The sequence below is a fragment of the Schistocerca cancellata genome, chromosome 4 (assembly GCF_023864275.1).
Source record: "Schistocerca cancellata isolate TAMUIC-IGC-003103 chromosome 4, iqSchCanc2.1, whole genome shotgun sequence".
NCBI classification, from domain to species: Eukaryota; Metazoa; Arthropoda; class Insecta; order Orthoptera; family Acrididae; genus Schistocerca; species Schistocerca cancellata.
Genome location: NC_064629.1, coordinates 919,600,830 through 919,628,805, shown reverse-complemented (window position 1 = coordinate 919,628,805; position 27,976 = coordinate 919,600,830). Strand labels below are relative to the sequence as shown.

General features: G+C 37.9%; 1 protein-coding gene across 1 annotated transcript in view; it reads left to right on the top strand.

The window, feature by feature from the left end:
• The first annotated feature begins 435 nt into the window (after positions 1–435).
• LOC126185091 (SH3 domain-containing protein 19) overlaps positions 436–27,976 on the top strand; it is a 100,029-nt gene continuing 72,488 nt past the window's right edge. The window contains exons 1-3 of the mRNA XM_049927891.1: positions 436–685; positions 920–1,007; positions 14,446–14,569. Of these exons, the coding sequence (XP_049783848.1) occupies positions 922–1,007; positions 14,446–14,569 (210 nt within the window). The 5' untranslated portion in view covers positions 436–685; positions 920–921. The remainder of the gene's footprint in view (positions 686–919; positions 1,008–14,445; positions 14,570–27,976) is intronic.

The window sequence follows — 27,976 nt, the reverse complement described above, 5'->3', positions numbered from 1 at the left end:
TGTAGAATATTACACCAGTGTTGTGCGTGTTTTCATTCATAATTTCGTCATGTGTTCTCCTCCACAAAGGATTACCATGCAGAACCTCGTGAATTAAAAATAAAGCGTTTTTAGTATATACGCTACTTTCCCAAACTAATTGCGTTGAGCTACTGGCTTTATACTTGTTTAATTTTCATTCATTTACGATACAAACTTACAAAGTATGTGTTGGTCTTTTCCAGAGCCAATACCACATTACAGTAAATATTTAAAGGACTGAAAACTGAGTTCCTCTTAAGCATTGAAGCTACGTGGCTTTCTTACATGTATGTGTTGTGAAGCCTCTTTTTCTGTCCTATTGTTAAATGCGACGGTTCATTTTGCGTCGATGACCGGATGTCATCCTGAATGAAACTACAGTGAAGTTTGTCACTGATTGTGATGCAAAGAGATTGCTCATTGGAGAACAAGTGAACGATGCGGGTTGGGGGCAGGTGTGGTAGTTGTCTGTTTTTGTTGTAAAATCAGTATGCTGTTAAATTATAGTTTTACACGCAGAAAAGATCGTGTACAGATGTACGAAGTGTACATTGTTGATGTTTGTCAACGGAGGTGTTCAAGCGGAACGAGTCAACTGGATTCGAGGAGTGTTTAGTGCCTTTTTTAAAAACTGTAATTGGACGACAAGAAGGCGTCATTCAAAGTACGCACTTGTGTAATTTGTTGTGACGAATTAAATATCAGAATTGTCAGGTTTTGCTTGTGCTTCACTGTTCAGAACTTGTGATATTGAATTAATTTGACTTAAGAAAAGAAGTGTGTTAATACATTTATGTCGGAATGGATTTTGACATTTATATCTCATCTTGATGTAATAAAATATGTTTTTGCAGCGCTCTTCCTATTTACTAATAGTTTTCCCTTTCGAAATCTGTAGTAATGAATGTACCCGTGCGACCAGCACCTGCACCACCTGGCAAAGACAGACGAAAGATTCAGGGATCATTTTTCGACTGGGACGATGGGTAAGTGAAATATCATAACTTATTAGGAACTGTAAATAAAGTTTTTAATGGCGTCTCTGCATAATTTTTTTGTTTGTTTATTCTGTGCAAGTTTTTACCCGTGTGATCCCTCAATCTTGAACGTTAGGTCTCATACATAATTTTCATTTGGTAATTATCTATCTGAATAACAGAAACATTATGTAACATTATCAAGTCTAATGGCAGCATCCATTGTACTGTTCAAGTATGTAATGGATCAGAATGGATCAATAAATGATGATCATGACATTCAATATTGTCTACTCATTTGCATGCAGTCGCATTCCTACCAACGTTTGCTCTTTTGCTGAATAAAAGCAGTTGCTTATGAAAAGATGTTGAATGTTCCTAAGTTATATGTTTCCTCATTTGTTTAATGTTTGTGGCAGTTTGCTGTATACTCTTATAGCCTGCTAGTAGCTAGATACTTTTCAAACTTGTGATCTGATTTAGTTTTTCTTCCCCTGGTAATATGCATGTTTCCTCTAATTGTTAAAGTGTGGCTGAGGGTTAACTGAAGCCTTCGACACTGCTGCTCCAACTCGTAATAAAACTGTTACCTTTCAATGTGTTCAAGGCCGCAGGCTATGCTACAGATCAGTATGTCACCGCAACTAAGATTTTGTATTCACCTTAGTTGGCTCCTACTATATAACATACATGGAAAAAAAACCTGTGTTTTGTTCTCTTCGTGTTTGCACACGTAAGACATCACAGGCAACAGTCGTCATCATTGTCATTTCACAGAAGGGGGTTGACATGTGATATCTATAGACTGTTGACCTATGCAGTTTTTATCACAGATTCTCTCTTCCTCTTTGATTTATATTATGCTTCGAGAGGGGCAAGTTTAAGGAACTATTAGCATTGAAGCATCTTAAGCAGATAAGTAGAATGAGTTTCTATTTACATTTGTTATGCTTGATCATACAGCTTGAATGTTTTAAAAAAAAAAAAAAAGAGAATAATTGACCCTGCAGCCTTCCTGCCACTCAACTTGCTGAAACATCAATCGTAAAGTTACTTTAATCGAAGTATACATGTGTGGGTCAATCCAAGTGAAGTGATCCAATAAAAATTAAGTTGGTTGCTTTATCATTTTTAAATATTTTTTTTTATGTATGATTACCATATAACTGAGAAGTTCAAAACAGTTTTTTTTTTATTTACCTTGTAGCCTTACTGAATGTTGGCCATTTTTATTCGTAAGCACACAAATTTTCAGTTTGGAGACATTAGTGTTAATATGAATATCTCTGTACTGGTTTATGTTACAACATCGCAATTGACATGAAAAAGTCCCCGACAACATTGTTTATTACCTAAAATACTCTGAATTCAAAAATAACTGCTCAGAATGATCCCCAAAGTTTGGCACTGAAAATTTAGAAAATCCACTTTTAGACTCAAAAATAATAACCAACGGGTGATTTATCAGAGTGTATCTTTTTCTCTGTTAAGATATCATTAACCACTAGCCTTATATAGAGCAAGAACACTGGCAAATGTTTCCTTAATTTTTTTTTAATTTTTGACTTTGATATGACTTTTTGAGAATGGGCAAATAATTCACATTAAACTAGAATTGATCTTATGGCTATTGTCTAATTCGTGTGTGATATTGGGTGGATGTAATCAATTATTATTGAAGTTAAGGTGCTGAATTGTATGCAGAAAAAATGAAAAATTACTGAAATAAACACTTGTATTATCTTGACAAATTTAAAATAAATAATTTCAGTTAATGTACTTTTGAGATGTGGTGCTTCCTAATCCTAGAGGTGATTGTAAAGAACACTTATTTCTTCAGACAGCTTTTGTGATATAGAATAAGATCTTCCAGTTGCTGTGGTATGTTCAAGCCCTAAAATCTTCCTTAATACATTTTTCATTGGTCTCAAAACTGTCACTATTAGACTTCATGAATGACATTCTTGGGCCAGCTGGGTGATAAAAGTACATAGAAACATCATTATTTTCCCAAGTTATTCTTTCAATGTGGGCAAGCCACCATTGTCCATCATACACACATGCCGCTATGTCATTCAGTGTTAAAAGACTGAGAACTAATTTTACTGATGCAAATTTCGATTTCTGATGTTATGTAGAATCCAACTTAAGTTTTATGCAATGCCAAGGAGTTTGTGGAATTAGCTTGTTTATTGCTATACAGCTGTCAAATCTGGTTTGAAGTGTTGTTTTGATATGAAGAACTATCTCTTCTGTCTTGATGACAAAATAGGTGATGCCTGTAATATTATTCTTGCTAAAGGAATACATGTCCTCTATTGTAAGAATTTGGTCTGTGGTCATTCTTTGTAGACTGGTTTTACTCACTCCATATTTTGTTGTACCTCCTACTCCATCACATGCATTTTTACCTTGGCATGAGGCAAAAAAGTGCCATGTGGCCTCCAACCTGAAATCTACTTTGCGGTTGCAAAGACTTGAAAATTTTTTTTGTTCTTTTATTGACTTTAACTTCCACCTGAAAAGTATGAGCTTCTCAAACTTGAACAACTTTTCTTTTATGTAATTTGTTACATACTTTGAAACACATGGACAAGCGAAGTGTTGTGCGTGAAGTAGTCGTGTAGAATGCAAATTGAAGAACTGCAAACTTCATCTCATTTTTGAAGTACAGAATAAATGGATGTACTGTTGCCTCGTCATTGACCCAGTGGTACCCATGTATTTCATCCTGAACCACTAATAGAATTTTCTGCAAAATCAGCTAGAACTATGTATTGAGTTTCATAAAAGTTGTCTTTTTTGCCCTTCAAGAACTTGCTTTGGATTTTAGAAACATAGTGGTGACTTTTGAGATTTTCTAAATCATCAATTAAAGATTCAAAGTACTCTTCCTGAGATTTAGCCACTATTGTCATTTCAGCTGTATCGGTTGTGACCTAATGTTTGAAGGTAACATTTCGGGCATTTCCTCCTCAGATTTGTTAAACAATTCAAGAGTGGTTTTTTTAGCAGGGCATTTATCACACAAATTCATCATGCAGTTGTCATTGTTAGCATAAAAGGCCATTAAATCTGGCAACTCTTTGTGGTTAACATCAGTGAGTTTTGCACTCTGTCATCAATTTGACATTTTGATGATACAAACGCATACAGAGTTTGTTCCTGCGGAGCCCGAGTAAAGACACCACTTAGGGCAAAGATCACAAAATTTTGACCTTTCAGTTTTGCATTCAGGTTGAGCATTTCTTAAAGCTGCATAAAGTTAATTTAAATGTGACAGCACTAGTAGTTTATGTATTGTTGCTTTAACTCCATGCATAACAAATCTTTTGCTATCTTTTCTACCCGGACATGTTGTACTGTTTTCACAATCTTCAAAAAACTGCTTGATTTTTTTCCAGTGTTTCTTCAGTTATATCCACTCATTACCTCTTTCCTAAAACTGCCTTGCTGCTTCAGTAATGTTCAGGTTAGTCCAACCAAACTATCAGAAAAGTTGAACTCGTGAATAATTTTTTTCTCTTGACCATGTGTCAGGGAGCAAAAGTAAAATTTTAACGTTTTCTGCTTTAGGTATAACTAAACACTTACTTTTTAATTTTTTAATTAAGCTCAAATATTCAGTGTCAGATGATTCTGGATGTAAATTTTTTTCTTTCTTAGAAATACTGTTGGTATGTGCAGTATTAAAGCATGATCCTAAGTCTTTTGTAATTTTGTCTGAAATTCATTGTACCTTGCTTTCAGTAGCTGCTTTTCTTTTTCCAGCTAATCAATTTTCTTATTTTCCAAAGTAGGAGATACTTCTAAATTAGAACAAGCAAGATCCAATTTGCTAGTAGCTTCCTCATTAGTAATATAAATGTCATTAAGAAGGTTACATGATTCTGATTCTGAATTCACGATAAATATTTTCAAGTAATAATTTGGGCACATGGAATTTCCAGGAATCACATTAAGTGTCACCCTGGAAGCTGCTTTATTCGCGCTTAACAAGTACAAATGTTCAAATTTTATTTCCCTCAAACCTTTAATAACTGGCTTCTTATGAACTTTTAGTCAATCACAGCATTTTCTTCCAAAAATATGGCTGTACTTCAAAATATATTTTTTCTCATGATACAAACTGATCTAGAACAACTGTCTTGTAATATAAACAAAGTTCGTCTACATTCATCAAAGTCATTAACATTCTTTAAGTTTTTTTGAAACTGAACCATAAACTTTTTTGTGACACACTTCACAGACTCTGTCCAGTAAGTACTGTTCATTCACTTTATTGCATTCCAATTAGTCTTTCAAATTTATGTATTATTAAATTTTGAAATTATTTTAGGTAATTAAAAATCATATAACAAAAGCACATAAAACATTGTACACTCTCGGTGAAGTATGTACATCCACTCTAACAGAGGTTTGGGAACAGATTACAAAAATGCCACACCCAGCAAATGTAGTGGAAGTAAAAGTTCATGTACAGACTTGACACTGACTGCTGGGCTCCTGTACAGACTTTTTGCTTTATCCACTGAGTTTTTGTACGCACTTGTCTTGAGGACTACACTTACTCACAAAACTGTACCCTACTCAACAACAGAGAAATTTCACATGTTTATTATTTTAGTTTTGTCATTTTGATCTTGGTAATGTGCTACTTAATTGAGAATAAACCAAGATGTAAATAGGCAATTTTTAAAGATAGAACTAAAGCAAAAGCTCCTATTGATAAATATTTTATTATTGAAATAAATAATACTAACTAAATATAGGTTGATAGTGTCAACTAAATACAGGTCACAAGCAAATTTTGTTACAATGGAACATGCAAAAATCAATTTTTTATATTCAGTCACACCAGAGGTAACTAGCCCCAAACTTTACAAAAAGTTAAAATTTGTCACATTTCAAAAATTTATAAAAAATTAAGGAAACATTTGTCACTGTTCTTGCTCTATCTAATGCTATTAGTTTATGATATCTAACTAGAGAAAAAAAAATGCACTCTGGTAAATCACTCCTTTGTTGTTATTTTTGGGTCTAAAAAGTGGATATTCTAAATTTTCAGCACCAAATTTTGGAGGTCATTTTGACTAGGTACTTCTGAATTTAGGGTATTCTGGATAATAAACAGTGTTGTAGAGGAGACTTCTCTAAACTTAATGTTAATTGCAATGTTGTAACTTAACCCAGTCCAGAGATATTCTAATTAATGCTGATGTCTCCAAAATGAAAAACTGTCATGCACTTACAAATAAATATGGCCACAATTCAGTAATGGTGCAAGGTAAATTGTTTGAAACACTGTTTTGAACTTCTCAATTGTAGAGTAATCACATACAGAAAACTGAAATATTTGAAAATGGCAAGCAACCTTCATTGGATCACTTCATACAGATTGACCTGTGTGTTTTGTGGAGCAATGTTGGCAATACATGCATGAGATATGATGGAAATGCAAAATTGTGTCAACAGCTAGTTGTAAGTACTCTGTGAGAGCAGCTCACAAATAATGGATTTTTCCTCTCGCTGAGTTGAAGTTGTGTCAAATACTGACATGAATATAACCAGAGAATGTGAAATGTACTTAGATAAAATGGTCATTGTAATAACAAGAGTTCAAAAGATTTTTCCCATAACAATAAAAATGGTTTTTTGTAGCACGATACAGAGTCAAAAATAAAATGTGAAGTAATATGATACAAATGTGAATCATTACGTTCACTGACTGGCTGACCTTTCTTACAGGATCACATTTCTTGGCTATTCTATCTCACAATCAATCACCATCCAACCTAAACTCGACATATAACTGTGCTGTAGTGTAGTCTGTCCTACAAACTTCATTCCAAGAAAGAATGAAAGATATCGAAGCAGTGACTGTGAAAATTTAAGGCACACTTTCATAGTTGAATATAACTGAATAATCTGTGAAGAATTATGAAATAGTGTAGGCGTAATTTTCCTCATTTTCTCTGTTATTAAGTCCTGGTAAATGTCTAGATCAAGGCCAGTGGTATGCTTAGCCTACATGTTTCGTCAGCAATGTTGTCAACGCTTGCCATGTGGTATGATCGGAAGGAAAGGGCTGTGTGTGTCAGTTGCTGGATCTATGCAGCCAATGAGATAGCAGCAGAGCAGACATAGGACACGTTTAGAAGGAATTGTTGCATTCTCTTGTTAGTATATCATTACATCGAAAATCGTAACACATTTAGAAGCAATGGGAAGATCAGTAACACTGGCCAACAATAAAAATGTTTTGTGCTCAAAAATAGCGAATTCTTACAAATTTTCATCAGTTGAATTTAAAAATCACCAAAAAATGACAGATTAGCTTTTCCTTTGAAGATAGTGACATTTCATTTTTATAGCTAACATTTTCAGACCGAGCGAGGTGGCGCAGTGGTTAGACACTGGACTCGCATTCGGGAGGACGATGGTTCAATCCCGCGTCCTGCCATCCTGATTTAGGTTTTCCGTGATTTCCCTAAATCACTCCAGGCAAATGCCGGGATGGTTCCTCTGAAAGGGCACGGCTGACTTCCTTCCACATCCTTCCCTAATTCGATGAGACTGATGACCACGCTGTCTGGTCTCCTTCCACAAACAACCAACCAACCAACATTTTCAGTTTGGGGGAAATTTTGTTTTAGGATTGACACATCTGTCCAATAACAAAACACAAATGCTCTTAAGCTGTTTGACAAATACTAACAAAGAGATAGAGGGGCTGGCCAGTACTTACCTCAGCTCAGTACAGCCGATAGATACACACAAAACAAAACCGAAAATTTATGTTCCTAGCTTTCGAAACAAATGTTCCTTCATCAGGGAGGAGAGAGGGGAAAGAAGGGAAGAAGGGAAAGGAGATTCAGTTACTCACAACCCAGGTTATGAAGCAACAGGGAAAGGAAATTAGGGAGGGTAGCAAGGATGGAGGCATGGTTGTCAGAGGGAACATTTGTTTCGAAAGCTAGGAACATAAATTTTCGGTTTTGTTTTGTGTGTATCTATCGGCTGTACTGAGCTGAGGTAAGTACTGGCCAGCCCCTCTATCTCTTTGTTAGTATTTGTTTCACATTTCTATATGAGATTTTCCATTAATCATTTAGATCTCTTAAGCTGTTTGTAAGTCATAAACATAGAGTAGTTTCTGCTGTAATTAAAGCAGAATTTCTGGTTTGAGAGTGCTTTTGTTGTGTAAGGAGCAATTTGTCTGATGTCCAAAAGGGGATGATCATTGGCTTTCAACATAAGGGTGTAAGCATTTCTGAAATAGCTAAGTTTGTAAACTGTTAGTGTGTCACAGTAGTTAAACTATACCGTGCATGGAAAAAAGGCACTATCCAAAACCAGCACTGAGGCAACTGGGTGCACCAGATGCAGTAGATGACAGGAGTGAGTGGCGGTTGCGGCAATGTGTATGGGTGAATAGATGTGCTATTGTTGGGCAACTGGCCACCCAGATGGACCAAGGTGCTAACAATTTCTTCTCATGACCGTTCAGCAAATGTTGCTGTGTATGGGTTTCCACAAAAGTGGTCTGGGTCATGCACCAATGCTGACTGCTGTTCATCGGTGACAAAGGCTGGAATTTGTACTGCCAGTATGATAACTGGATGTGCATTGAGTGGTGACGGGTGGCTTTTTGAGATGACTCATGTTTTATGCTCCATCAGACATATGACCATTGGTGTGTACAGTGTAAAATGTCTGAAAGCAAACACCCTGCAACCAGGAGGGAGCGATATGGTCTGGGGAATGTTTTCCTGGCATTCCCTGGGTAATTTCAACATTTTGGAAGGCACAGTGGATCAACCCAGGTATCCAACTGACGTTGGGGGACCATTTTTCAGCCCTACATGCAGTTTGTTTTTCCTTGGCACAGTGATGTGTAGCAGCTGGGAAATGCAATGTGTGACATGGCTCACAGAGTGGGTGCATGGTTTAAAGAACAACAGAATGAGTTTACCATACTCCCCAGATTGAAACCTTATCAAGAATCTGTGAGAGAATCTCAGTCAGTCAGTTTGCACTATAGATCCTCAACCAAGAAACCTAGCACAGCTGGCCACAGCACTGTAGTCGGCAGGTCCCCACATCCCTGTTGGTAACTTCCAGACCCTCACTGATTTTCTTCCTGCACGTCTTGCAGCAGTCCACACTACAAAAGATGGGTATTCGGACTTTTGACAGGTGGTCACATTAGTGTGACTGGATAGTGTGTGTATGAAAAAGAAAATTCACTTGTGAAAACTGTAAGATAATCAGACAGAATTACTGGCAAGAACTTACCTTCAGGAGGCAAAATCTTGACCACTTCAGGGTGCTGAGAAAGCCTTTTGTCCTTCTACGAGGGTTGCCAAGAAAGTAATGCACCACATTTTTTTCCTTCAACAATTGTTTATTGAACGTAATGAGAATTACACACACGAAAGAATAGTGGTGTATCTCCACACCCTATTTTTCCACATAATCTCCATTCTGTTCTATGGCCTTCCTCCAGTGCGAAACAAGGGCATGTATGCCTTGTCGGTACCAATCCTTGTCCTGGTGGAGGAGCCAGTGCTTCACTATGTGAATCACCACCTTCCATGAATGGCATCCTTTAATGACCCAAACAAGTGGAAGTACGAGGGGGCTAGGTCAGGGTCGTGTGGTGGATGGGGTAACACTGTCCAACCTTGTTTTGCGATGTGTTCAGCAGTCCTCAGACTTGTGTGGGGCCGAGCGTTATTGTGTTGCAGCAAAACATCTTGTGGGTTACTGTGATTCCGAAGTCACTGGAAGTGCATCTTGAGTTTTGTTAATGTGTTGACATATGCTTTCGAATTAATGGTACTGACTCTTGGCATCACATGAATGAGAATTACAGCTTCACAGTCCCAGAATACGGTGATTGTGGCCTTGCCAGTTAAAGTAGTTGCTTTGAATTTTTTATTCTGTGGGTAATGGGAATGGTGCCATTCCATCAACTGTCGTTTTGTTCTGGGCTCAAAATGGTGAACCCACGTTTCATCACCTGTCACAAAGTGGGACAAGAAGACCTCCCCCTCAGCTTCAAAACATTGCAACAGATCAAGGCAAATGTATTTTCTGTGCAATTTTTGATCTACCGTTAGACACCACGGGACCCATCTTGCCCACACTTTAGAATATCCAAGAGTGCTGATAATTGCATCCACACTTCCTTTGCTGATTGACAGGTGCAGCACCAACTGCCGAGTGTTAATACATCTGTCCTTGTGAACGACATCATCAGCTCACTGCAACATGTCAGGTTTGACAGACATGGATGGTCTCTCCCCCAAACTGCCTTCCGATGACCTCATTGTCTGTGTCCAGCGACTAACTGTACTTCTGTTGACTGCAGATGCTCCATAGACTTCGCACAAGCATTTGTGAATGTTGCTCACAGTTTCTTTCTCTGCAGTGGAAAATTCAATGAAGGCGCATTGCTTGTAAAGAACATCACCTACAGACGCTATTTTGAAACCGTCCTGCAGGTACGCTACCTGTCAGAAGTGACGGAAAATTGACGTTCTCACTCAGGAGACTTCAGATAATACATATGTAACGTTTCACATTGGTAGCATTGTTTTCGGCTGTGAAAGAAATGCAGTGCATTACTTTGTGGGCAACCCTGGTGTAAAAAAAAAAAAAAAAAAAAAGGGGGGGGGGTTACTACTGAAATTTGTGAAGGCTGTTTCACAGCCACTTGTTTGTCATAAATTTGGACATTCTGACTGCCCTTATCTCAAACACCATTATACAAACCATACACACTAATTGTTGCTTTCATCAGTTTATGATGATGAGTATTCAAATATGGAAGCTGCAGTTAAAAGGAAGAGATGCAGTCTCTTACCTGTAAACAATAAATGAGTGACACGTGTAAAAGGTAAGAAAATCACACTAGCTTGTGAATACATTGCTATTGAATGTACATTAGGGTGCCTGGTGAGATGTGCATTGCTGATGAAATATTTTAATTTGAAGTAAAGAGGTTTTGGTGTATAAAGCAATTGACACATTCTACACTCTAAGAAGGTATTCTAATATTCATATGTGGAAGAAACGAATTACTATAACTGACAATTTTGACGTGCCCAAAGGACGATAAAAACACAGATGACACAAAAAATTTGCGAGTTATTTTGATGTTATGATGTATGCGCGAGGAAAATCTGATGGCATGTAACTGTGTGAAACTTGGTAAGGTAGTATTTTCCTCACAGCAAAATAAGTGTAACTAGATACTGTCTGAAATAGTTCTGTTGAATGCTGTCCTCCAGAAATGTCACTGTAAAGAAAAACTATGAGAACAGTGGCTTCATATTGGGTTTGAGCAATGAGAAATATACACTGGACTTGGGAAGTTCATTGCATTGCTTTTTCTATCATACAGGTACTGAAATAAATTTTCATCATATGGGGAAACAAGTGTATATTTGGTCCCCATAAAATGATGGCATTGCTGTGAAAGGAGGAGAGGAAAAAACAGAATAAGTCGTAGAATAAACAGAGACTAACCTGATAATGATTTGTATAGGAAACTGGATTTGCCAGCACTGAATTGGCTGTATGTTGAGGCCAAAAGTGATTGTTATGTTACAAATAATTTGTAATGTTGTGTAGTAAATAAGGCAGAAACTTCAAAATTTTTAGGTGTCCGTATTGATGAGCATTTAAATTGGAAAAGGTATGTTTTAGAACTCCTAAAGCAACTTAGTTCAACCACATTTGCACTTCAAATCATTGCAGATCTTTGGGAGAGGCAAATCAATAAGTTGACATGTTTTGTATATTTTCATTCAGTAATGTCATGTGGAATAATATTATGGGATAACTCATCTTTAAGAAAGAAAGTCAGTCTTCATTCCTCAAAAACATGCTGTAAGAGTATATGGTGCTCTTCAACAAACACCATGTAGACGTCTGTTTGAGGAGTTGGGCATTCTTACCACTGCTTCACAGTATACTTATTCCCTCATGAAGTTTGTTGTAAAGCAGTCACTGCAGTTAAAAAGGAACAGTGATGTATATAATTGCAATACCTGAGGGAATCCACATTAAGGCTGTCTTTAGCACAAAAGGGGTGCACAATGCTGCAATTAAATTTTTTATATCTTTCCCGGTGTCTGACAGACAGCAAAATAAAATTTGAAAACAAACTGAAAAAGTTTCTTATTGACAACTCTTTTTATTCCGTAGGAGAGTTTATGTTATTATAATGTTTAAAAGGTGGTGGGTATGAATTACTAACTCATATTTGTGTATTAAATAATAATAATAATATAGCAAAAAAAAAAAGAACTTATAAATATTCAGCATGTAGCTATTTTTACAACTTAATTTGTGATGTGAGTTTAAAATGACTTGTTCTGCATTATTATGATTTATTGTGCAAATGAGCCATACAACATGAAATGAAGCGAATAACTAACTACAATATTAATGCATGAGGATAAGGAAATACAGTCATAGAATGGTTTCCTGTATTTTATTTCCACTTGCTTGTCAACTGACAGTCTAAATCAGTTTCCAGCTGACATTTAAAAGAATACTAGTAGTCTAATTGCTTAAGACTCTGTTAACACAATAATGTTTGTTACTGAAAATGTATTATATACAAAAGATTTTAGTTAATGAGATGAAAATGACTTTATGAGCACTAAGGAAGTTAGTGTGTAACCATACAACTGAATGACAAGTGTACATTGACATTTACAATGAAAATCCCAATGATATGTGTTAAATTTATAAAAATCTAAGCTGATTGCATCTAACCTATTTGCAAATTGAATCACGACATAAAGAAATAAAATGTGAGTGAAAAATGGTTAAATATGAATTAAAAATTTGTTGTTAATGAGTTCTGTTTACACTAGTTGGAAACCAGTTATAGTTTTTAATTGTTATGCTTCTTTTTATACTCAGGGGAACATTATCACCGTACTGATGTTACAGTGAAACTGTTGCAATCAGTGACATGGAGGTGCACCAAATGACAGTGGGTAGTAAAAATTTTGTTGGAACATTTGGAAAGCAAAACTCCAGAAGAGTTACTCCTGAAGAATGGTTTTCTGACTAAAAAGCTGATTTGTTACAAATAAATGGTCAAATAACATCATATTAAAATGATTATGTTAGAGTGTGACAGAGACACATTAAAAATCTGGATCACTATCTGTTTTTATTAATGTTGCCTAGTTTCAATCTGACTAGCAGATCATCTTGAGGTCTAAGTTGGGAAAAGGAAAAATTAGGTGTAACAATATAAAAAATGACATAAGTGTAACACTATCAATAATACCAATCATTATAAATGAAAGACAAAATACAAAAGCAGGAAACAACTTCACAGTAAATTGTACATTGGACATTTTGGTGTTTGTTTCTACATTTTGTAATACAGGAAGTGCAAAATTAACAGGCATATCTAACTTGCATTATTTGAGTCATCTCTCTGTTAAAACACCACTTTAGGGACTTATCTTCCTGTGGAGAGGTCAATGGTTCAAATCCATGTTCAGCTATCCAGATTTAGGTTTTCTGTGTGCTTCCTAAATTGCTGTGGTTCAAATCCATGTTCACCTATCCAGATTTAGGTTTTCTGTGACTTCTGTAAATTGCTCCAGGCAAATGCCTGATAGTTCCTCAAAAGGGCATCGCTGATTTCCTCTCTCATCCTTGAAACAACTAGTGTGTGTGCTTCATTCTAATGATCTCGGTGTCAACTGACATTAAATCCTAATCTTCCTTCCTTCCTTGTCTTCATTAATCAAATAAAAGCATTCAGGACTCTCAGATTTAAGATAAAAATGAAAAAGAAATTAGGTTCCAAAAACAGCTGTATGAACTTTTAGCAAACAGTATTACTACATATTAACAAAGGAGTTGCATGATAATAGTGTGGGAAAACAGTGTGACCAGTTGGGTGCTGCTCCACATATTATAACATGTTGGGTGATGAGCAAGGCAATAGTGTGTATTTGCATATTGCAGGCTGTAATCAGTGCCAGTGACTGTGCATCTATAGCCAACTGTCATGATTTAATACATTCGCGTTAGCGGAAATGAGGGAGCACATTTCGCATTGTACATTTACTGGAGAATGTCATCGTAAATATTAAAATAAACATTGCACAAACATTCATTCCATTCATGAAGATTCTTGTCAGGTTCTTTTCTTTTGGCAGTACAAATTTCCAGTTCTTCAAGCACATGAAGATACTGTCCCTTTTTTACTGTTTGCAAAATTTCCATTTTACTCATTGGTCTCATCTTGTGATAAAAGCAGTCCTAAATCCTACTCAACGTTGAATGAAAATAGGCTTCCTTGTACCTATAGACTTTCGTTACTAGTGTAACTCTTATATAGTAGTTTCCTCTTGAGAAATTTACTTAAAACTCTAAATGATTAATCAAAATTCTGTTTCAGAAATGATCCCTTTTTTGGCAGTCAACCATCTACTTTTGTATCAAATCAGCTGACAACGGCCAAGAAGAAGCCACCACCTCGCCCACCACCACCGAAATTTGAAAATAAGAAGCAACAAAAACAGGTATCACTGGCTGTTTATTGCTATTACCTATTTTTTTCTTCTCATATTGGTACACAGAGGGTTTTGCCTCTTGTTATTTCTCTGGTTGTTCCCCTTTTGATGTAACTTTTGACTACTATGGATTATTAATGATTTTTCTTGCTTTAGAGAAAGCCACTTGATTTTCCATTGAGACTGACTGATTTTATTTTGACCATACCTTGTGAGTCACATAACATCTTAAAAATCTTTGTTTTTGATGCGGGGGAGTACAATAAATTAAAATGTGCAAGAGACAGAATTGTTTCAGGAACAGTTGGCAAATCGGATGATGCTGTAATATACAGAGAAGTTGCAGCATTAGAAAATTGTAGCGAAATGCAGGAAGATCTGCAGCGGATAGGCACTTGGTGCAGGGAGTGGCAACTGACCCTTAACATAGACAAATGTAATGTATTGCGAATACATAGAAAGAAGGATCCTTTATTGTATGATTATATGATAGCGGAACAAACACTGGTAGCAGTTACTTCTGTAAAATACCTGGGAGTATGCGTGCGGAGCGATTTGAAGTGGAATGATCATATAAAATTAATTGTTGGTAAGGCGGGTACCAGGTTGAGATTCATTGGGAGAGTCCTTAGAAAATGTAGTCCATCAACAAAGGAGGTGGCTTACAAAACACTCGTTCGACTTATACTTGAGTATTGCGCATCAGTGTGGGATCCGTACCAGATCGGGTTGACGGAGGAGATAGAGAAAATCCAAAGAAGAGCGACGCGTTTCGTCACAGGGTTATTTGGTAACCGTGATAGCGTTACGGAGATGTTTAACAAACTCAAGTGGCAGACACTGCAAGAGAGGCGCTCTGCATCGCGGTGTAGCTTGCTCGCCAGGTTTCGAGAGGGTTCGTTTCTGGATGAGGTATCGAATATATTGCTTCCCCCTACTTATACCTCCCGAGGAGATCACGAATGTAAAATTAGAGAGATTAGAGCACGCACGGAGGCTTTCAGACAGTCGTTCTTCCCGCGAACCATACGCGACTGGAACAGGAAAGGGAGATAATGACAGTGGCACGTAAAGTGCCCTCCGCCACACACCGTTGGGTGGCTTGCGGAGTATAAATGTAGATGTAGATGTAGAAATACATATAATGGTGAACATTACAATTAACTTCCATTTTGATATTGATAAACATCTGGATTCTAGTGTAAGATTGGATGCTACATATGTAGCATTCAGTGATATAAAAATACTCCTTGGATTGTTTCAGTTGTTAAGCATCTCAAGGAATGGGGGCAATCTGGGCTACACGTATGGATTTGGTGAACCCACAGTTTTCGACCTGAGGATGGTAAATGCCTATTACCATAAACTCTGTGCACATTTCAGAGAACACCATTCAGCATTACGGTGGATTGTTGTGTGTGACTGGGGACAGGTTTCTTTGCACAACTACCTGAGGCGAACAATTAATAAACAGACAAATTATCGTACACCTTCTGCTCCTCAGTTCTGTTAATCTTGTTCAGGTATGAGAGGCCCTTCCAGAGTATGCATATCCTTGGCTATTTGTCAGATCAAAATGGCATCTATCAGTTCCTAGAAAAATCCTCCCAGTGGTTCAGATAGGCCATTGGGCAGTACACCAAACCCAGCAAGTTTACTTGAGTGGAAAGTTGATGGAATCCTGTTCAAAATCGATCAAGTTAAAAGTTAATCTTTTATGAACAAATTTAACTAATATGTCATGGTAATTCATTTCATTGATTTCATCCTGGTTAATTCTACTAATTTCATTTCAGTTAATTTTATTCAATTGGGGATAATCTGTATGATAGGGTAAATCACACTAACCCATTGTATTGGTTTCACTGGTGGTGCTCTTCCTGAAGGGAAATGTGTGACGATTAATCTTTGTCTCAGTCTTGGATGTCCAGATTTGTTAAGATGATTACCCAGGTTAAGCAGAAGATTTCTGTTTGAATCTCAACATAACAGAATTTTTTATTTTTTATTTTTCATTATTCCAGGTGCAGCAGTTTGAAACAGGTTTCAGTGGTATCATTTATTGTCATTACAGTTTAATGGCATTGTCACCGTGCATTCTGTTCCAGTCATTTCAGTGCACTTAATTACTGGCAACTTTTGGGCTATGGTAGAGATATTTTCTCTTAACTATGGAGAAATGTTGTAAGTTGTTTTGTGCTCTGCTATTACAGATCTTTACAAAAACTGTATTTGCAGATAAGGTATGGGTTTAGTAAAAGGTGTGAAGTCTAATGTTAAAGATGTCACAGAAAACATAGACCTGCTACAAGTCACACTGAATACAATTTCTGAAACAGAGCTCTTCTAAAAGTGTCATTTTATTGTCGAGTGATTGTCATTGTAAAAAACAATAAGGCTTTCAGAGAAGAGCGAATTGCCGGAGAGCTAATAAAGAATTGGAGATTGGTACTGGTTAAAATAATTGCAGAACTGTTAAAGAATGTGTTGGAATATGAGAGCGCCTGAAGACTATAAAATGACTGTAATCTGACCTATACTAAAAAAGAATGACCCCTGCTCTGTGGTAATAGTAGAGGTATTGCATTCCTTAATGTAAGCTACAAAATTTTTGTACTGACGAGAATTATCCCATTTACAGAAGGACTTATAGGGGGACCGTCAATTTGGTTTCAGAAGGAACAGACAACTAGAGATCAGTTTTTTACACTCAGATAGGTAACCGAGAAAGGTTGGGAACATGATGTTGCTATTCACATGGTTTTTGTTGACTTCGAAAAAGCTTACGACAGCATACATAAGGGCACAATCACCAACATCTGGGAAGAGTTTGTTTCCACAAACGTTGATATGTGTAGTACGTACGTGTTTGAAGGTAATTTCTTGTAGAGTAAACATCAGTACAGGAGTGTCGGAGCATCTTGGAGTCAGAATTGGTCTTGGAGAAGGAGATGCATTATCTCCAATAGTTTTTAATATATTTTTAGAAAAGGTAGACACAGAACATCAAAAATTAAACCCATCTGGATTAAGACTGAGTAATAACAATAAATCAGCTTGCATAAGTGGGTGGTGGTGTTCTAATAAGTGACAGCAAAGACGACTGGCGGGTCATAACAAATTCTTACAGAAATATAGCAAGGAAAGCAGGATTACAGATTAATGAGGAGAAATCTGAGTACATTGTCATGAGCAACACACCAAATGATGGTACCCCCATTGATAGTAGATTAAGTCATTTTTAAAAGAAGACAGATTTAAATATTTGGGAAGTGTTTTTAGCAAGCAGAATAGAAAAGAATAGCAACGGAGATTAAATCAAAGATCACAATGGTGAAAGAGCATATTTTGGCATGAGGGACGTGCTGCACAGTAGAGCAATTTCGAGAAGTTTTAAAATCGGACTGTACCACAGTGGAATTCTCCTGGGAACTCTGTATGGGTCTGAAACCTTTACATCAAGGAAAACAGATGAACAAAAACTGCTAGTCTAAGAAAGAAAGAAAGAAATTAAGGAAAATATTTTCCCCCAAGGAGGACACCCAGTCACAGGAATGGAGGATATTAAAAAAAAAAAAAAAAGAAAAAAACAGGGACTCGCAGACCGATACCCACAAGTTGATATTGGTTGAAGGCTGAAGAAAAGAAGATTGATGTGGGCAGGACACCTAATTAGCCCTTTCCCTGCTATACATATGCTCTGCGCATTTCCTGCTAAGTGTGTCTTTGTTGTGGCTGTACTACTTGCCAAATGCTGATACCTATGTTGAGAGATGGAGTACCAGTTGCTATGAAATGCTTATCATCCGATTTTAAGAAAACTATTTGCTGAAAACATTTGGTTTTTGCATATCTTAAAGTCTGATATATTAATTTGCTGAAAGACTGAATGTCTTTTTGTTGTATGTCATAGTTACAGTGCTGCATCAGGTTGAGTAAAACATTGCAGGAAATTTTAAAGAGTTTTCAGAGGTGAAAACACATTGTGTAAACTTTATGTATGGTTGATTTTAGCTCATACATTTTGGTACACAAAATGTAGATTAGATACCAAAATTTTATTTAAAATTGAGAGCAGAACTATATCTCATTTCATACTCAAGTTCTTGATTTTTATATCTGATGGATGGTTGCACGTGAAGCGCTCATTTCCATCCATGTGAATTGGTGATTATGTGGTCATAACAGTCTCATATTTCATAAATGGTTCAAGATATCGAAACGAGGTTTTTTTTTCAAATGATGACAAGCAAAGAGGCACAAATGTTGTATGGTAAATAGTCAAAAGATTTTTTATTCACTGAGATATCGAAGTAACTTGTCCGCAGCTATGAGAGGTTGGCACCTCAGGACGCATCGAGACATCAGTAGGAATGAAGGAAAATCCAAGCAGTGTGCATATTATTCTCAGGATCCGTGGAGGGCAGATTTGGTAGAGAAAGTCTATGGACAAGATGGAAGGATGATATCAGCAGGGGTACAGAGATTATGGGCATGATGAAAGGAGAATGGACCACGAAAGCCAGAAACAGAAATGATTGGCAGACGAATGTAGAGAATGCATATGGTCTCCCAGGCCAAAGTGAAAATGAAGAAGTGATTATCAAATAATTATAAGCAGAGTATTTGAAATTTGTAGTACAGGGATAAAAAGTAAGCTATATTGGTTGTATTTAGTTCCGTATTTTATGCACAAACTTCTCTTCATTAAGGATAACCCCACTTTTGTGGATGATGAAACATGAAAGCTAGTTTCTTGTTGGGTCCTACAATACTATATTTTTCAGGAAACCCTTGTCATTTTGCAAAGGATACTCTTAGCTAGGAAAAGAACCAACAAAACCATCTGTAGTCTGTGTTCCCGATCTTCATTAACCCTTTACCTTATCATCCCTCTACCAGTACCCTTCTGAGATTTATGGTTAGTACTGTGGACTCATTCATAAGAGCTGTAGTGGTCACCAGGAAAAAAATATTTGCTGTTGGGTATCATTTCCTTTACAATTACACAGAAACACCAAAACTATTTTGCAGATTACATTTTCAGTAGGACTCGAATATATGTTTTTTTTTAATTGAGTGAGAACATCAAATTTTAAAAATAAGGGTTTCTTGCAGTGCTCCTTTCATTCTGTGCAGATGTTCTTTATATTAGCTGAGAACAATTTGCTGAAATATAATACTCATATGTATGTATAGTACTGGAGGTCTCTGTTTCTTTATTTTGGTTTGTTCATTAATCAGTGAGCCATATGTGTTGACATTGTCCTGATAGTAGCTTTGGGTAAGAAATTCCCACAAAATCAGAGAAACAAACAATAAATTAAAGTTGATAAGTAAAAGATTCTTGGAGCTTTGCCAATAAGCCTATAAGATCAATGATAGAATTTCTTGGCTTTATGGTGCAAAACCTTTTTAGGTAAATAATGCTCTTATTTTTCAATACAGTCAACTTTTAGAGACCCCTTCACTTCTAACGGCCACATAAAAAGTTCTCTGCCTGGCACAGATGGGACAGTTTAACACCAATAGAAATTCATCCACTACCCATAAAGGTTTACAAGCAGTCTGCTGCTTCATTTCAACAGTTCAGAAATGGGCACTCGAATTCAAATGTGGTCATACTTATCTAAAATATCAAATGAAAGGTGCCCCCCGCGTGGCCCTGCGCTGCACTTACGTCACTGTGACGGCATGCAAAGACGGCTGTGCTTGGGGTATGACTGGCAGCCCTCTGGGAGAAGTCGGACAATGGCTGGTGCTGTGGTGCAAAATCCAACTAGGAACTCTGCATCACTAGCTGCAGGAATGGATGGCAGGTCAGTGGGTCTGTGGCACAAAGTCCTGTGAAGGACTTTGTACTGGCTGCAGGTGCAGCCTGGTCTGGAACCCATGGCTGCTGCTGGTGATGTCCAGTCGTTCGTTGGTTGGCATAGAGCCCTGGCATTGTGGTGGTATCGTTGGTTTTTGGCGACAAGAAGAGATCCCCTGCCTCGAAATTCAGACTTATTTTTATGCCTCTAGTGTGCATTTGGTTATGTGGTTACCACTGTGTGATACAGTTTACTGCTGCACTTGGCTATCCCAGATTTTTAATCCCTTTGCATGTCTTTTATTGTGACCCTCATGTCACCATGCTGGCGGCTACTGACTGCTACTCAATAATCCACAGCAGCTACCACACTACTTATCCTTAGTTTTGATAAAGACTTACCATTTTTGCTCAAAGACTGTGTAGTGGCACTACCCAGCCCCTTCCACAGAGAAGACCTGGTCCCTCAGGTCTTGCTCCAACCCAGTTCTCTACTGTGATTACCATTAATTTGTAAAACAAGCACTTAACTACTCAACTCTCAACTTTTAACTCTTAAACATTACACAGTTGTTACATTAATCCTTAAAGTCTATGAACTTGTTTCTTGCTTGTACTGTGTGATCTCTTCACATTTGTATGGTCCCTTGCCCTGCTCATTATCTCAAATAGTACGAAACATATTTGATTACTAGGCCTCTCACCATTCTTAAACAAAAACAACTTCTAAATATCCATTCTACACTTATAAAATAAAAATGACACTCCTTTTTTTGTTAATAGATTATCCTTAATATGTCAACTTCAACAAACATGGCCCAGCTTCTCAGCTTATTCCTCCCACTGCAGCACTCCTTACATTCAAAACAACTTTCTGGTGCCTGGTGGCACTGTACGATGTGAATTACTTCTTAATGTATTTGTACATGGTTTAACTGGTTTATCTTATACACTAGATATACTTCTTGACAACTCTTAACTGGCAGTAGCTTTCTGTCACCAAAGGTTAACTTCGGCATGATGTTCAGTCAGAATGTTTACTTTCAGGCTTGCGTTGACCCCTTCACCCACTTCATACTCATCATATACACCAGACTGTGGCTGTGTTGTAAATAGCTTGCTGCACACATCAACTGCTTGCCCTACAGTGCTGTGACCCAGCACTTGTGCCATGTTCTTAACTTCTGGCATATACTCTACAACAAATACAGCCCTGTTGGCTTGATAATACACTCTGCGAACTTGTCTCCTCTTTCTTTTTCTCTGTTCGCCCTACTTCTAACTGTGTCTGTATTGTTTCTACCTCAACATCAGCAATATAACTATCAATAACTTTTTGTACATTCCCTGTAGCAATTGAAACAACAAAACCATTTGCAATTCCACTCTGCATGGGGCAAAAACCCTGGCATGTGCACTTCCCTGTGTATCTGCTCCTGGATCTTTGGCCTCAACACAACATTCATCACCACCCAGTGGGGCATATACCACTGCACTTAAATCACCCATGTTATTATCCCCACACTTAACCACTCTGTTACAGCCCACACTGATCCCCCAATACCTCAGACTCCACAATTCCAGTGGATATCGGAGCTGGTACTTTTACATTAGTCTCCTTAACATCAACAATATCATTACCATCTGTTTCACATAAATTCCCAGGAACTTGTATTTCGACACTGTCTACCACTAATTTAGTCTTGTCACTAAAAGAATTGGCCAACTACATGAAACATTCTGTCCTCCTCTTCACAGGATGGACAGGTTTATCTACATCGGTGGTAGTGGCTAATCTACAGGAACAGGTAAACTATCCACCAGCCTGCTCCTCCCTCTTTCGTCTTCCTCCTCCTCCTTCCTCTCTGCTTCCTCACGATTCTTTCTTCCTATTCTCTACGAACTCAAAATATTCCTCACATCCCGAGGCCTGCTTTCTATTATCCATTTGTCATACTCTATCCACATCTTCTCCGTATAATCTGGAGATTTGTGATAAGTTATTTCCCTTACCTCAGTGTTGAATATTTTCAATGCCTTATGCTAGGCGCAAATGGAGACGCGTATTGCACGTGTGGCGTGGCGCAGCACACATTTTTGTAACTTCACAGGTTCAAATAGGAATGCGCAAATTGAGACTTGACGTGACTGGGACATTACATGTGACTGCACCAGGTTGCACGGCGTTGTGGTTGCGGCGCAGTTTCTCGCGATGCGCACCACACAAGTACTGTGGAAGGGGTGAGGTGGGGAGCCTTGCTTCTAGATCACGTGATTTTGTGTTATTCCTTACTTCCTTATTCACTACCCTCACGATGAATCGTCTGTCCCTTCTTACGATCTGAAAACATTGTGGAGGCAGAAAATGTAATCCCAGTGGCTAATGGCTCACCAGTTACTGAACTGTGCATTGCTCTTGACAAAAGAATAAACAAAACAAAAGAACTGTACAAATATGTGTACCTGAAAACTATTACGTACTAATGAAAAGAGATGGAGCGCATGGCAAAAAAAAAAAAAAAAACACTACTCGGTTATTATAAAATTCAGTATACATTACAGGCCATATTTTTCAGATGGGCAATACTTCCATTACCCAAATACGCCATGCCGACAGCTGAAGTGAGCATATGGCAGGACTGCCTTCTCGCTCCCCACCTCACCCCTTCCACAGTACTTGTGTGGTGCGCATCGCGAGAAACTGCGCCGCAACCACAACGCCGTGCAACCTGGTGCAGTCACATGTAATGTCCCAGTCACGTCAAGTCTCAATTTGCGCATTCCTATTTGAACCTGTGAAGTTACAAAAATGTGTGCTGCGCCACGCCACACGTGCAATACGCGTCTCCATTTGCGCCTAGCATAAGGCATTGAAAATATTCAACACTGAGGTAAGGGAAATAACTTATCACAAATCTCCAGATTATACGGAGAAGATGTGGAGAGAGTATGACAAATGGATAATGGAAAGCAGGCCTCGGGATGTGAGGAATATTTTGAGTTCGTAGAGAATAGGAAGAAAGAATCGTGAGGAAGCAGAGAGGAAGGTTATTACTTCCTGCCTGTTACGCTGACGTATCTCTATGATCTGTTGCAAAACGTCGAAAAGGCGTAATTTCCACAGATATGACCCCTTCGTGCTTCAGGTAAAAAGCGTCCAAGAGATGAAGTACAGAAGTTTCACTATTGTTACTTGGATATGGATGCAATAAGACACATTATACTACGTACATGTGAACGTCACATTTCTACTGCAAGCTAGAAACAGCCGTGAAGCCCTTACAAATAACAATGTTTTAATTGGCTTGCCATGATGAGAAAAAGCGTACGCATTATCAGCATTCATAAACTAATTATACAACAAGGTACACAAATGAAAAAAATGGTTGGTATTATTACAGAAGTATGAGTATCCTGAAAGAGTGTGGTGATTAGATATATTTAATTTGTTGAAATTTATTGCTGTCAAAGGCAGATCTACTTTCATGACAGTGTCTTTCGAACGACGTGCACTCCTGCTCACAAGGCACATATGCCTAACTTCCGCACTCCTGTCACGTGCATTATTCTCAGCTGCTGACAATACACAGACCATTGTGTTGTGCGACAGATCAATTGGTTATTTTTCTCAATAACAACTATTTTATTCGGGAATCACACATTGTCAGTTTGTCAAACCGCAGGTGGGTAAGCAGCATCTGGCGTGTGCCTGTCATTCTGTCTGAAGGGAACATTTGTCATTATTTTAATACTGCTCAGATAAAGAGCAGGAATAAAATTCTTCGGTAAATTTCCATTCCAGTCTCTCAGTGTTATGGGGATTCAACCAAAATTCCAGCAGAATTGGCAATTTATTTTGTGTGAATTGTTAACCTTTTCTCATTCGAAGAAGCATCACCATTTATGAGTAACGGCCGCATTTCTCTTGGTGACAGGTTTAATTGTACTTCTTTTGCTAAAACACAGTGTAATTTGTACAAACTCATCCCAAAACAGCTATTGTGACAGTTTCCTCAAACAGAGTGCCTCATTAAACAAGTAATTGGCAGTCAGAGAGCTCAATAGGTTATGAGAAACCCCATAGTGTCGGTTTGCAGTAATATAAGAGCAGAAATTTCATATTTATTTTCACACTAGGAAACTCTTGTTTCACTAGCTGTCGATAACTCTTAAAAAATTACAGTCACTAGGGTGAAAAAAAAAAAAAATGAAGTATAACTACTGATGTATCGACATAGATAAGAAAGTTCTGTATGTTTACGAATTGGCAAAATACTCTTCTCCTTGTGTGCTATCATTCACCAAAATCTCAATTCGATGTCACAAGGGGTTTCGGAGATGTGAGGGCTGTTGTGAATATTTAATTCTCACAGTTGTGAGATGGGGAGTGAGTACACTACATAGGATCCATTTTCTCGAGATCAGAGGCAGATACAGACCTCCTCCCGAGTCTAAAGAAAAATTCAACATGTTAGCTAAATTTCATATGCAGCAACATATGGTGTAATACACACCAAATGCAAAATCATAGCAACCCTTATTTTTCATTGCAAACTTTTCAAATTTTGCTTAGTGTCTTACTAAGATGTGTACACCACAATAAGAATGACCATTAGCGAGATGATGGGCACTTCGCCATGAAGCTGACATATAGAACCATAAGCGAGGTAAAAATGAAATGTATTTACTGAATAGTTTCTGTAAAATTGTTTGAGAAAGATTACAGTGTGCGCTTGCTTCGTTTCTTTCAGCGCAGAGTGTTGCCAACCGACACGTGCGAATTATGTGGATACATTTCAATATGCGTTGGACCTGCATGACATGTGTGCAACATGTGCATCGCACTGTATTGTTGTGTCACGTCACACGTGCTATACGCCTCTCAATTTGCACTTACCGTATTTACTCGAATCTAAGCCGCACTCGAATCTAAGCCGCACCTGAAAAATGAGACTCGAAATAAAGGAAAAAAAAATTTCCCGAATCTAAGCCGCACCTGAAATTTGAGACTCGAAATTCAAGGGGAGAGAAAAGTTTTAGGCCGCACCTCCAAATCGAAACAAAGTTTGTCCATTGTAATATGAGACACAATTTAGGTCGAATGAATGACTATACAGCTACAGTAGCTTGGTTCGAGTCTAAGCTTAGCAGTTAAGCTTTACCACGTAGCCATTGCTACGCGTCAGGCGCTCCGTCTGTATTTATACGGGTGCCCTTCCTTTTTCACGTGCTTCGTCTGGTTTGAATCGATTGCTTATTTTGCTTTGATCTGATAATTGCCGTTTTCTTTGTTATAGGTGTTTGCGTCACTCTTAAGCTGAAAATGCATTACTGCACTGTGTCATGCATTGTTTGTCGCATTCTGATAGTGCGTGTTTACGACCTGTCGCGGCTCGCGGCACGGCTTGCTTTTGTGCGCGCTACCGCCGTGTACAATTAAAACAAAAAAAGAGGAATCGTCTCATTAGCGAAACAATGGCAAGAGACCGCAATTTGTTGTTACTTACACTGCTGCTTTCTTTGATAATGATCAACAAGAATCAAATAATAGACTGTGTATGATAGAACATGTTCTGAACTAAAGTTAGGCGAAAATTTTTCTCCGTTTGAAAATCTTTGCGGTCGCTTCTTTATTACATCAAATTCTGCACAGAAATTAGAGTCATTTTAGATTTAAAAATCTAGTCACTTGCCGTGCTTCATTTCTGACTGTATCACTATTAAGCATAAGAATAATACGAATATAAACATGACACTATACGTATATTCTTCCGCGTTTGCTGTTGTCTCACTCTAGTTTCGTAGTTGGATTTAAATGAGATAGCAGCAAACATGAAAGAATACATGGCAAAATGTTTATATTCGTATAATTCTTATGGTGAAGAGAATACTGTATATGATTCAAATTTCATCAGGTTCCTATTAGCAACCATCTTTTCTCACAGATAGGAAAAAATTCAGAACGTAGAGTTGGCCATATTGACAAACATCCCAAACAGTCTTGCCAGTCAGATTTTCGTAGTACACTGAAATTGTGCTACATTCGAAGATGAACAATACGGAATTTGTATTTACTTCATTGGATAATGTATGAAAATGCAGTGGTCGAAACTCGCGGCAGAGAAAAAAAAGCTCGTCTTCCACTTTTTTTTATTTACTGACGCTGAGATTTTGGCGCCAGTATTTATCCTTGTGCCTACAAAGCATGCCTGCGTAGCGCTACATATATTCGGCGGCAGAAGTTAGTTGTGGCGGCATGTACCGACATTTTTCGTAACTTCTGCTTGCTTTGCACTCGATTCTAAGCCGCAGGCGGTTTTTTGGATTACGAAAACCGGAAAAAAAGTGCGGCTTAGATTCGAGTAAATACGGTAGCCCTATCCTGCTCAACCTTTTCAACTTGCATCTTCTCTACTTAACCTCTCAAGACTCCCTGTACCCTATCCATGCTAGCACTGTGAAATGCAATTCCACAAACTTTCCTTTGGCAAAAATGTCTCCAATTTCTTCATGGGGTTTAAAATATTATTCAGGTTTTCGCCATACATTGTTTATGTCTTGAGCGCAAAGTCTGGGACACCGCATATCATGTCAAAGACCCTGCAATTATTCACATACAAATTAACAACATACTAACTGCCCCAAAAAGGAACAGTGAGAAGGGAAAGATGAGGAAGAGGATGGTGAGGTGAGCGGCAATCTTGTGATGGACCATTATGGCAGTGACAGTACAGGACACAGAGCTGTAGATGAAGTCGTGTGAGGCACTTGAACAATAGCAGAACTGTAACTGTTAGTAACAAACATTACAAATAAACACACACACTCAGGATTCAAATCGAACTGTTGACCTCTACTTAACTGTAATATGCCCGTCGTGCTAATTGTCAATGGATGACTGTAAATGAGGTGTTGTCAAAGGTGTTTATGATGTATGTCAGACAAAGTATCTTAATCCGATGATGATTTCTCTCTCGTCTTGCTGACGATGGCAAAGGGGTTTAAAGAAATTTTCTTTGACCTCACAGACTGTCCTCTGTTGTAAGTGTAGTAGCACGTGCAAGGGATTCAGCAAACATTTGCAGTGTGCAGATGAACTGACTTACCAGCCACGCCTGTTGCATATCTGGCACAGTCAGGAGTTCTTAGATATCTTGTATTCACACCACAACTATTAAATGGCTGTAACATGTATTGTTAAAGCCATACAAGTTCACCTCAAGGACAATTGTGGGAATGGAAGTTGTCTGTGTATTGGGAACTGTGAATTAAATATCAACCCATGTGATGAATGGAACCTCAGAATGTCAACAGTCTATCCTCCGCCACACACCGTCAGGTGGCTTGTGGAGTATGGATGTAGATGTATCACTAGACTTGATCTCTGGACCCAATAAGTGCATGGCTTCCAGGACAAACCAACAACAGCCTGACATACATTTCATATATGTTTGCTGTAACTATTTCCAGTACATCTGATTCTTTGTCCTTTTGCTTAAGAATTCAATGTTGGACATATTTGTGTTACAATGGTTCAGTCTTGGACCAAATTTGAACTAGCAGCCTCTGTCTTAGATCCATCTGCAACATGTGTTTGGCCAGAT